This window comes from Topomyia yanbarensis, chromosome 3, assembly GCF_030247195.1.
Source record: "Topomyia yanbarensis strain Yona2022 chromosome 3, ASM3024719v1, whole genome shotgun sequence".
Classification (NCBI taxonomy): domain Eukaryota; kingdom Metazoa; phylum Arthropoda; class Insecta; order Diptera; family Culicidae; genus Topomyia; species Topomyia yanbarensis.
The window spans coordinates 401667478-401680490 of NC_080672.1; the positions used below are offsets into that span (position 1 = coordinate 401667478).

Consider the following 13013-nt stretch of genomic DNA (forward strand, 5'->3'; position numbering starts at 1 on the left):
CATAGACAAACAAATTTAAAAAATGATCAGCAAGGTGAAATCAGATGAAAGAGCTTTCGTTTAGTGAGTGTTTCAGCGATACTGATTTTTTATGATGATATTGTTCTACCTCAGACACCGCGGCTCTCTAACTAATGATCTATTTGCAACAATATAAAACATTGCTATTTATCTATTTAAAAAATAAAAAAGGCACCTTCAGAAGCTTCAGCGGTTATCGGCATTGAGTATAAAATTCGGTATACATGCCGATAAATCGGCACATTTGGCAACAATGAACTGATCACGTAACTCGTCATGCCCAGCGATGCCACATGTTTTTGTGAAATGTCTGTAGAAGAGTAATTAAAATGTCTATAAAAGTCTGTACACACAGAAAAAAAATATTGGTAAAAGTAAGAGTGTTCCGCTCTTAGCAAAAAACAACCAACGCCAACTACTAGGTTGAAAGTAAAACTTTTAAATTAATCAAGAATAATAATCAAAGTAAAAGTTTTCCTTTTAAGCAAATGAAGAATAGTACTCAAAACAAAAGTTTTATTTTTAAACTAAGAGTATGCGTTGGTTGTTTTTTGCTAAGAGTGAAAAACTCTTATTTTTACCAACATTTTTTTTCTGTGTGTAGATGGTTGTGTAAATCCCAGTTACACTAGAATAATAGTTTAGAAGTAGATTGCAAATAGAATACTCTTGTGAAGGAATCACTCGTATTTGAATACAGTTATTCTATTGCAATTTTGCTAGACACTATTGCTCTTTTAAAAGTCTGTAGATATCTGGCAACGTCTGTAGGAGACTTTCAAAAGTCTGTAAAATACAGACATGTCTGTAAATCTGGCATCGCTGGTTATGCAGGCGGAACTTTCGACTTGAAAAGGTAACGCTTTCTAACATTATGTGCTTTTATCGCTTTTATAGTCGGTAACGTCGTCACCGTTGTGCGCCTGTAATAACGTGCTTATTTATAGCGCGCCGTTTTTCCCCACAATAAAGTTGAGACACGCAACATGTGAATGCTTTTTGCTATAATCTTTTGCCAAGGCGCTGCGCTGGTGGCGCCGTCTAGCAAACAATGAACTGAGACGGGGAACATTTTGGCAAATGAAACAAGCCCGGATTGTCAAAAGTTGTTTACATTTCTTTGCCATCTTTTTAGGCTCGTTATTTTGGATTTGTTTCTCTCAAAAGCAAACGTTTAATTTCTAATTATTACTGTATTATTAATATTCCAACAATGAGTGATAGTGATTCCGACTCCGAGGGTAGTTCCACCAATCTGAACTTGGCTAGTTCAAGTTTCAAACCGCTACGGGTGCTGTACTCCCGAAAGGCACAAACACCGGTGCCGGAAGCGAAAGTCCACGACAATGTTCAGCAGTTCGAGTCGCAGTTCAAGTTGCTCGGTGGTTTCGGTGAAGTGTACAGTGAGGAACGCGTTAAAGATATCCGAGCGGCAAGCTCGACTAGGAAGGCAATCCCGGTACTGGCCAAGGGCGAGCAACCGTTGAGGCGATTCCTACCGCATCAAGGTAAGCGGCTGAAGCATACGATTGAGTATGTCGTAATAATAATGATGATTTTGTGTGCTTAATAGGTTTGGTGGATAAACCACGACGTGCGCGCTTCCAAAAGAATATATTCACAAGATTGGGGAATATGGACGGTCCCCTTAGTAAGATGCTCACCTGGATGCGAGAGCGGGTACGGGTAAAGGTGTACACACGAAAGGAGAAAGGAATCCGTGGCTACGCTACCGGATACGTAGAGATATTCGACAAGCACTGGAATCTGGCGTTGACGGATGTTTTTGAGTCCTGGAAGCGGCGAAAGTATAGCTACTCGCAGAATAATGTTTGTGCCCTTGGAGAGCCGCAAGACTGCAGTGATATGCTACGAAAGATGGGTATTAGCGTGCCAGAGATTAGCGTGAAATCTGTCGACAGAAAATATGTGATATGCACCCGAAAGGTTCCTAAACTGTTGGTTCGCGGAGAACAGGTGGTTCTGGTGACACCGGATAAAGTGGTTGATGCGGATGGCGGAGAGTCTTCCAAAAGTTAGTTGAAAATAAATTTAAAAAGACACGCTGGTAACGGATATTTTTGCACCCGATTGAGAAAATTCCACGTTGCATAATTTAAACCGTACATTGCCGGCTTTCAAAGTCGATGCACTTTCCCATCCCCATGAATGGCTCTTAGCGGTTATTTCACTCTCGGTTTCAACCTTTTTATATATCTCGTAGTATCAGGATAGGATGTAATAGTACTTTTTCTTCTTTTATTGCCATCGACCGGTTAACGAACGGCCAACGGCCTCAATGAACCAACCGGTGTAGTTAGTATGTGCCACCAGAGAGAAAGAGAGAGAGAGAGAGAGAGAGAGAGAGAGAGAGAGAGAGAGAGAGAGAGAGAGAGAGAGTGCGAGATAAATTCGTCTTCTCATTCCTCCAGATTAAGCAGGCAGCATTAGAGAAAGAAAGGAAGAAGAGCAATTGATACCAAATAAAAAAGTGCATCGCAATGCTGCTACTTTTACGAGCATCGTCTGTATATGACGAAGCGAGAGATCAAAACAGAAGCGGTAAATGGAAGGGTGTCTGCTATATAACGGAGGTTCACGAGAGGGTGGGAAGGTGTTTCGTGGGTTTGTTTTCCCACCATGCTTTTCACATGCTCGTTTCACGGCTAATGACCACTGTGTTAAGCTGAGTATTCCGGGACTGAACTAAGCGAGAGAAAGATAATTTCAACAGCATTTCGGTGCTGAGGATTGTTTTTTTTACTTCTTACGTACGCACGAAGAAATGGTAACGAGAGACAAAATTGCTGAGCGTGATTTATATCAATCTAATAACCACGCGTTTCCATTACGAAATTTTTCAATGGAGAAGTCCAAGATTTTACGCTGATTTGAGATAATGCTGTTCTGATCAAATTAAACTATTCTGGTCGTTCACTTGTTTTTCACGATCCCGCAAATGTATATCAACTACAAATTGAACTCATCTATACCAGTTATATTACGAATTGCCAAAAACATTTTAATGTTCAGGCAATCTCAAGATTTTTTCCATGTTTGTTAAATCAGATGGCATGGTGCTGACAAATATGCTACAAAAAATCAAGAACTAATAATTCACATTTTATTTTAAAATTTAAAATAAAATGAATGTGCGTTTAATACCTTATTTTTAAAAAGACAAGCCCATACACGACACATGTCTTTCACATAGTAACGAAGATTAAACTGTTGCTACTCGAATCACTTTCACTGGCAGCTTATTTCCTCGAATAAAAAAATTAGAAGCATCTTTCAAAGCAACTACAGCCACACATTCTTATATTTGATGCAACTTCATATATAATAAAACTCGTTTCTTTAACGAGTAAAAATTTCACATACCGAATGAAAAAAAAAATACGGATGCATCAGAAGCAACTAGCAACAGCCGGCACCCAATACTAGTTAAGAGGCAAGCATGCCGTAACTGCATACCATTGAGTAGTATGCAATTCACTTTCTTCCTCTATTGCCAGTCTGATCTTGACCGTAGGCCGGTACGACCCGCGCCCAGCAAACCCCGCTATCATGCAAACATGGCTCTGAAGCACAGTAGGCCATTGCACTTTTGACAATCTACATTTTCCTTGTTTGCGCTATCATCCACTCGAAAAAATGTTTGGAAATTGCTAGAGTGTTTCGTCAGTGTTGAGCCCCGCGTAGCGATCAGCGAAAGTTTGAACCGTTTAGGTCTTCCACCGTCAGCAGAGCAAAGGTTGGTCCATCACCTTGACTTTGTCGCATTTCCGTTCCTTTTGTCTTTTTGCTTTTATTCGGGTTGGCCTTCAATGCAGTCGTTTTCATTTGCCAGGTTCGTTCGTTGAGTCGGTTTCGGCCATGCCCGTCATCCGGCATGGTAGGTATATGTGTCATGCCGAACTATTTGTTGCGATGACCTTTGCTGAATCCTGTTTCGTTCGACTGTGGTTTCTATTTATAGGCTCATAGAATTTGTCCGTGATCGTGATCGTCGTGAATTTAGACAATTGTGAGGGTATTCACTTAATACCGATAAGTCAGGGAGTGTTCGAGTCCCAGTGAGTAGTTTTTTTCATTGGACTGCTGTTGCTTTGCTATATTACATCATAAGCTCTGATTGCTTAGCAACAAAAACAGCTGTTGCTAAGCAACCGGAGTATAAAAAGTAGCAAAATCAGCATTGGCATAAAATATTCCAAAATTGGTTGGGAATACGGAACACGTTTACCGTTAGTTATCTACTCTACTCACCTTGAGCAGTTTTCCTCCTCTACAGTTGGAGTATCCGTTCCTTGGCTCCCATTACCCGAACATTATCTGAAAAAAAGGAAAATGGTAATTATCATTTTATTTTAACATCGAACCGAAACTATCGATATATTTCATTTCTTCAATTAGATAATATTCTAGCTAATAGTAATAATAGTATACCTTTGAATTTTTTCCAATTATTCAAACTTTTACGTTCTCGACAAATTACTAGCCACACCAATTCACCGATGGTTTCATTTAAAATGTGAAGAAAATTAATGACAAAAATGGTAAGCCTACTGCGATGTTTTTTGCATTTTTGGGTGAAGTTTCTATTCGAGTACTTCATTAGGTTTGTTCCAGTACATGGAAGTTACTCCCTGTTGCTCCGGAGCAAAAAATTCTTGCTCCTTTTCACTCCGGTTTGCCACCAGAAGAAGAAAAAAAGAGAAGAAGATAGTACAGGAACGATTTTCTCCCTGTTTGCTCCGGAGTACTTCCAGTTTCTCCTGGTACTGGAACAAACCTATTATAAGGTTTGTTCCAGTACCAGGAGAAACTGGAAGTACTCCGGAGCAAACAGGGAGAAAATCGTTCCTGTATTATCTCTTCTCTTTTTTCTTCTTCTGGTGGCAAACCGGAGTGAAAAGGAGCAAGAATTTTTTGCTCCGGAGCAACAGGAAGTAACTTCCATGTACTGGAACAAACCTATAATTTCCCAGTAAATTCAGCAGGAAATCTGACTGGCTTCAGTGGAAACCAGCCAGCTTTCCGGATTTTACCTTATATTATTAACCCTTTCATGCCCAACTTTTTACTAGTGCATGTAGGGTTTCAAAACTGTTTTTCCTTTAAAACGGTGGGGTAAAGAAACTCGAAAAACTTTTTATCATAAGGATTGGTGCTTTCCTTGCAGTGCTAAAAGCTGCTCAATTTTTACCTTCCAATGCTCACTACAATTGAGTAGTTTATGTCGTTTCTGCTTATGTTATATGATAGGGTGCGCTTTTCCATATTTTAAACATCTTGCGGCAATATACATGAAACTAGAACTTCTTTATGACGACACATAGATGTCCGTACCATAAAATATTCGCATCCCAGTAAATTACATTCGGAATGAGATTTGGAATATGGGCTGATTTATGATGGAATTCCAACCGAAGGCAACAACCCATCCTGAATGAATCGGTTTTCGAATCGGTTGTTACATTTGCGCTTAAATTCTAAAAGAAAACATTCCGATTGCGATGAGCAGGGAATCTGCTGTCAAAACGAGTGAAACAGAGAGTTGTGAGAGAAAGAGTTTCAACTTTTCTTGGAGGAAACCAATGAGTAAAATGTATGGGCGCAAACAGTTTTTTTATATTTTATATGAACATTTTCAAGTAAGTATCTAAATAAACTTCTACAAACTGTTCCCATATTTTTTCTGCATCAAATGTGTATTCATTTTACAACCACAATATTATAGTTTCTCCAAAATCCCAAGTTTTAATATCTTTCCCATACATTTAAATTCACTATAACCACCACTGACGCAGTGCCATCTCTTAAATATTTCCATGAAAGTATTACCTAATTCTCCTAGAATATTTACAATAGTCCAACTGCGTGGAAAACGTAGCCAAAAGTAGTCTAAATTGATAAGTTTTATCAGTTTTTACTGATATTGCAACATAACGAAGTTATATGAAAAATTCATATTCCGTGGTCAACGTAAACGGTCCCTGGCAGCACTGCTCTATTGGAGTTCAATCAAACTAATTGCAATAACTTCAGTTCTAGAGCTGATGCTTGTAACCGTTAATACTCAAATGAAAGCCAATAGTCACATTTATTAGCCTTTACTTGTTTTTGTGAGCAAATTTTGCCTCAATCAAAAGTTATAGCTGTTTAAAAACGTTGTTGTCCACAAACAACATGGGCATGAATGGGTTAATTCGGAATCCTGAATGGATCTTGAACGGATTGCAGCTCAAATTCAACAACCGAAGTCCAAATCGATTATTGCATATTGGATCTTCACCAATTGAGTCCGAATTGGTTATTGGATTTGAGTTGAGGAATAAAAACAGAATCCATTCAGGATTCTTAACCAATGCGGAATGAGCTTGACTTAACCGCCCATTGAGAGGCTCAATAATTGTTTCAAAACCGTCCAAGGACCCAATAAAGTTCAGCCGGAATTGTGGCTGGTTCTAATTAGTATTCCCGTTCCAGTGACTATAGTTATATTATAATTAGAATCGGTTGTGTCACTAGAGCTGGAATTCAAACTAAACTGTGGTCACTCTAACAAAGAAAAGTCAAACCATCCGGGATCCCGAATGGAATCAGTGTGGAATCTAACTCAAATGCAACAATTGATTGGATCGTCATCCATTGGTGCATTTGTGCTGGAAAACATTCAGATTTTCGAACCGGTTCCGGAATGGGTTGAGCTGCGAACCCTAGACCGCCCCCTAAGAACGGCTGCCCTCTAAGAACGGTTGGTTTCAAAATCGTCCAATCGTTCGTTGGACCAATTTGGACAACGTCCAAATAACCGTTCAACAAACGTCTATCGTTGGACCCGTGTTGAATGGTTTTGAAACAATGTTTTGCACGTCCCCAGTTAAACTCATTCCGGAACCGGTTCGGATTTCTGAATGGAGTCATTATGGATTCCAAATCAAATGCAACAACCGATTCCGACTCAGAATCGGTTGTTGCATTTGATTTGGAATCCATACTGACTCCATTCAGGATTCCGAATCAAATTCCGAATGGTTTGACCGGGTCTCAGTGGGTGGTTTCAAAATCGTCCAATGAAGGACCACAGAGAACAGACATCCATGATCGAACAAAAATATTTAAAAAATGTGTGAAAACATTTGAATTAATATGCGATGAACACTAGCGCCGCCAAATCAACTCATCCCAACTATCCGTCAAATCCATTCCGGAACCGGTTGGAAATCCTGAATGGATTCAGTATGGAATCTTGCTCAAATAAAACAACCAATGCCGACTCTATCGGTTAATGCATTTGTACTGGAATTCATACTGGAAGACCGAACCGGTTCCGGACTAGTTTGACTGGGTAGAAGAATAACCGCTGTCAATTCAGTCGAACTCAGCTCATGGTAAACATGACGACAGTAGAGCACCTGGTGTGGATATCCCAACTACCTTTGAAACCGTTAGAGATTTTTACACAAGTTGAATGCTGAAGATGGACGTCTGTTCTCTGTTGAAGGATGTTCGTTGGACCAAATACATATTTGTATTGGTTGGACGACGTCCAAATAACACTTCAACAGAAGTCCATCGTTGGACCCTTGTTGAACGATTTTGAAACAATTCTTTGGACTTCTCAGTTGGCGATGTTCCTGAAGGGTAGTGGGTAATTACCGAAAATTTATTAAAATCTAATGCAGGAAATGAAAATTATTTCGTAACGCTCCATTTTATCGTTAAATGGCTGGATGTTGTTGGCTCGAATCAAAACTCGTCGAATTAACGACGCTGAATCCTTCCGGATAAAGACCTGTTAATGGTCCTCGTTCCAGAAGAATTCCAAGCGGCTTTCTTCATATTGAGTGCTTTTGACAGATCTCGTGCTCGATTGGAATTACACTGACAAATAAATAATCAGAAAAAGATAGAGATGGCGAGTCTTTATCCAGAGGGATCTCCCAGTTAGGCTCAGCCGGAAATGAACCGGAATTCTGGCTGGTTGCAGTTCGCATTCCGACTCCCGTGTCACAACCGATTCTAGTTAGAATTGGTTGTGTCACTGGAGCCGGAATACTAACTGGAACCAGCCGGAATTCCAGCTCATTTCCGGATGAGCTTTACTGGGGGAGAGGGGTGCTGGAGCGCTGCCAGAAATTTTTTCTTGTTCAGATTGTTTTGGGAAACATCCGGTAATTATCCGATATCCTTCAGGAACCTTTGTTTAAGATGTATCAGTACGATGCGGCTTAATCGCATAACCAAGGCTTAGGAACCAAAGCGGTCCAAAGCAACTAATGATCCGCCGGGTGAGGTGGCCTCTCACTAGTAAACTTTCGATCCACTTGTTTGCCTTTACTCAAACATACCCAGTTAAACTCATTCCGGAACCGGTTCGGATTTCTGAGTGGAGTCAGTATGGATTCCAACTCAAATGCAACAACCGATTCCGACTCAATCGGATTCAGAATCGGTTGTTGCATTTGAGTTGGAATCCATACTGACTCCATTCAGGATTCCAAATCAAATTCCGAATTGTTTGACCGGGATCCAGCCCTTCGCAAGACGTGAAATTCCACATGAAATCCCATGTACAATTCCACTTGAAATTTTGCTTGGGTGGCACTTAATGCGGAATTTCCACGTAAAAGTTTGCTTGGAATTATGCGTAAATTACTTGTGAAATTCCGCCTGAAACTTCGCATGAAATTCATTGTAAAACTACGTGGAATTCCGCATGAAATTTCACGTTGAATTTCACGTGAAAATGGATGTGAAATCCCACGTGAACTTTCACGTGAAATTTTGGCTGGATGTTGTTGGCTCGAATCAAAACCTGTCGAAAGTAAACAAAGTTCATTTCATATCGTCAACCTGGCGCCCAGGTGGTGAAATCGTTAGAATTCAACGGGGTGCTGTAGCGTTGCAGGAAATTTTTATTTCCAGATTAAATTTTACTAAACTTCCCAGTTTAACTCAGCCGGAATGCTGGCTGGTTCTAATTCTTATTCCGGCTCCGGTGACACAACCGATTCAAGTTAGAATGTTTAAGGGGTACTATTTCGATGCGGCTTAGCCGCATAACCTAGGCCTAGGAACCGAAGCGGCGCAAAGCCGCTGAGGATCCGCTGGGCGAGGTGGCCACCGACCCGCCGTCGGAAGCAAGCCGACCTGTGATCCACTCGTTAGCTCGGCTTACTCAAACATAGGGGCTATCCCTAGTTTAAGTCCGACTGAGCGGTAGCGAAGTCGGACAGCATGCGCAAAAGCGATGTGGCGTAGCCACATTGGGTGGTGGACACAAAATAAAATTGACAACGCTAGCAAAATGTAAACACAAATGAACACTTCGGATGAACCTATCGTCAATTGACATTTCGGCGAGTTTTGATTCGAGCCAATAATATGGGCCCGAAATTTTTCGTTGAAACCCCACCTCTAACACAGACTAACAGACATAATACTTCGCCCGCTTTAACGGTCATTTTAAATATATTTGTAGTTGGGACAGTGGCCACATTTGCAATTATGGCGCCACTGACATATGAGCAAGCGTATGGGGGATGGACAACTAGCGAAAAATTGTTCTTAAACTTGAGGGGTAACCCACCAGCAAATGAGTGTTTGGGACTGTGAAGAAAAGGTGGAGGTAGTGTTCTGGGAAAATTGCCGGATCGATGTTTTTTAAGGGAATTCCCTCATAGTGTTATGTCTGTTAGTCTGTGCCTCTAATTCCACTTGAAATTACGCGTGAAATTTCGCATGAAATTCCACGGAAAATTGCGATTGAAACTCCACGTAAAATTCAACGCGAAACTCAACGTAATATTCCAAGTCAAATCCAACGTGAAATTTCAGATGAAATTCTTTTTTTAATTTCCGCCTACAATCTATATGCATTTCTGCGTGAAATTCCGTGAAAATTCCCCGCAACAATTAGTGTGAAATTCCGCGCGAAAATCTACGTGAAATTATGCGTGGAATTTTATGTTCCCTGTTCACGTAAAAAAATTCTAATTTCTGTTCAATTTTACGTGTAATTGTAGATGGAATTTCGGCAGAATTTCAGGCGCAATTTTATGTGGAGTTTTCGTGGAAATTCGTGTGCAATTTCACGTGGACCCTCGCGCAAAATTTCAAATAGATTTTTCGTGGAATTCCACGTGGAATACCCCGTGTAACTTCACGTGTAATATCACGGGGAATATTCCACGAAATTTCACGCGGTAGTTAATACTTTACTTTTTATTTAGGGCTAAATTTCAGAAGAGAAGTTATGTGAGCTTTGGAACGTTTATATCTTTTGTTGTACTCCATAAGCGGCCCTTATACGTTTAATATTTCACATGAAATCCCACGTGATATTTTGTGTGTGTGAAATTTCACCTGAACCTGAAGATCTCGCCAAATTCCATGTGCAATTCCGCGTGAAATTTCACTTAACCTTCCGGAAGTCGCACTAGTGCAGTGAGTGCACGCTGCTCTGAAAATCTAGGGAAATTGTCTTAGGGCACCAGCGGCTGCTCGTTCAGTGGGCCATAAGCGCGACTTCCGGAGGGTTCAATGGATTTTCCAGTTTCCAACCAGAACGTTGGTTGAAAAAAAGGCAATCTAGTGTGGATATCGTTGCGGGGCGTGTGAGACAAGAAGAAGCAAACTTTTCGGAAAATCAATACCGGCGTTGATAATTTTTGCCACAAAATACTGCCTATTGAATCTTTCTGCATCGTTCTAAGTGCATCAAGACATATAAGACGAGACGACATCGATCAGGGTAAGGTGGTAAATCCAAAGAAGGTCTCTTCAGGTACACTCGCTATCTCTGTAGTCACCAGTCCAAAGAAACTGGCTGGCCTCACACGGAAAAATAAAACAACCCACAGAATAAGTTCTTTTAACTTAAATTTAGGTACTTTTGAGTTTTGCATTGCTTTCGCATTTATTAGTGTTGTCAAAAACAAAGCGAGATATTTGACTCAGTCGATGTCTTCCGTGGAATAAGGTACTTTTGAGTTGTTTAGGTATACCCAAAATTAGATAGATTCAACTTAAATTTTAGTGTATTTATCTCAAGGTTGAGTATAAAAAACCTATCAATGAGTTGTAATTTTTGCCGTGGGTTAAGGAAAACTACCTTCAACCCGGTTTACCTAATTTTATCTTTTTCCACGATACCCCGAGATTGAGTCAAAAGGTACTTCTGATAGTTTTTCGTATCCGTGCAAACTGTTCGTAACGCTGATGTTTTCTATAAGGTCTATTCTATTTTACATTACCGACTAAACGGATCATCGATCGCAATGCTGAGATGCAGTTCTATTTTTCGAGCACTTTTTTTAATCAGATTTAGATCAGCTGTTATAAATTTTCCACAATTCGAAACATGAATAGAACACTGTTTTAAATAATTTTCCTTAGTATGTGTGACGACAGACAGCAAAAAAAAACAATATGTGTCACATAAGTGATAAACAATAACAAAATCGAATAAACAATATTTAGAACAGGTGGTTAAATCATCGCATTGGGAACACCGTGTTCTAGATGTATTTTGACAGATCAAAATTGTCCGACGGCTTGTCATTTTGAAACAAATAATTTACACACAGCATTGCGAACAGCCTGATAGGGATTCCAAATTAGATAGCCATTTCAAGTAGTGGGCGATTCTGCGAGCAGTTTCTGGCCAGTTCAAAAAAGTTATTTGAAGTTTCCAGTACGCTTGGAGTATACCACAGGCCGAAGACAAGCTGACTTAAAAAGTGAATATAGTCTGCGAACACAGCTGAGCACTTTGCAAGGTGTTTTGTAACCACGCACACTTTATACAGATAGTTCGGATGCATTAGACGCACTTCCCGCTATTGCATCGCTTGTGCGTGTTGCTGGTGCTATGTTGGATACGATAGCGTTTGTCCAAATGGCACTTGGTCCTCTCTGGCTTAATACAGGCCATTTATAAGGCTAAAACGTACACCTTAAGCCAAAAATATCATTTCTTTCGAACATTCTACAGTTGACACTCGAAGCGAACGTCTGTTCTCTGTTGTTTAGATGAAAATACAAGTCTGAATTGTTTTCCGACTAACCATACGCGTCGAGCCGGTTGACTAATTGAAACCGATGCTATCAATTACAAAGCTGCCATTTAGCAACGAACACACGCTGGTCGGTCATGTTCCTAATGCGCTAGACGACACTGAACCTCAGCTCCGGTCAATCACTGCAGCGTAATGTCAGTAATTTGTCACTTACGCAGTAGACGAGTTAAACAGCGTATGCAACCAAAGACTTTGATATGCAACTAGGAAGTGTTTGTGTGATTTTTTTTAACAAAAAGTCGCCAATCTTTGGTGCGAACGGAGGATTGTCCCTTCACAACTTTTTAAATATTTCAATCTCTTTTAAAACAGTTTCGTATGGTAGACTGCCTACTTGCGGAATGGTCGTTCGCAACGCGCCAACTATCGGGCGACTCCTACTAATTATTCCATTTATTTCGATTTGAACTTGTCAGCTTGCTTCGAGGCCACCTACCTCTATATGGTGTTCATGCACCCGCGACGGAGCCGTTTAGTTAGAAGTTCTCGACGGCTCGTTAACGCGGGTATCCCATTAATTATATACAGTAGAGATCGCTTGCAGCAGATGGGTTGTGAGCATGTTTTTGCAATGCTGAGAACTGTCCGGAATGGAATGTTTATCGACGAAGGCTGGTGAAAGTTGTTGCCACTGTGATTCGAGCAAGAAAAGGGTGTTCTCTGGAAATATTACATCAGATTCGCCACCCGTCACTTAGCCTTGAGCTGAGGAGTCACGTTATCGGCCACCATTGTATTGGCTTGTTAGTATGAAATATAATAAAGAGTTGAGTCATTTTATCAAATGCGGCATGTATCCCAAAACATTATGACGATCACGATTTGTTGGATGAAATCACAGTTGCGACCAGCTGCATACAATAGTCTCAAAATCTACCCTAAAATGATCAGTTAAGAATC

At 40.4% G+C, this 13013-nt stretch overlaps 2 protein-coding genes across 5 annotated transcripts in view; one reads left to right on the forward strand and one right to left on the reverse strand.

Moving 5' to 3' along the window:
• The window catches only part of LOC131694313 (ecdysone-induced protein 74EF-like), a 252280-nt gene that overhangs the window by 8719 nt on the left and 230548 nt on the right, over window positions 1–13013 (reverse strand). For 3 of the 4 annotated variants that reach the window (XM_058982954.1, XM_058982951.1, XM_058982953.1), the window contains exon 2: window positions 4294–4359. The gene's annotated coding sequence lies outside the window, so the exon portion shown is untranslated. Of the gene's footprint in view, window positions 1–4293; window positions 4360–4473; window positions 4544–13013 lie in introns of those variants that run through there. The other variant, XM_058982952.1, reaches the window with a different exon arrangement.
• Window positions 1124–2084, forward strand: LOC131694312 (U7 snRNA-associated Sm-like protein LSm11). The gene is made up of 2 exons (XM_058982950.1): window positions 1124–1529; window positions 1595–2084. The coding sequence occupies exons 1-2, from the start codon at window positions 1235–1237 to the stop codon at window positions 2059–2061; spliced, it is 762 nt and encodes a 253-aa protein (XP_058838933.1). The 5' UTR covers window positions 1124–1234; the 3' UTR covers window positions 2062–2084.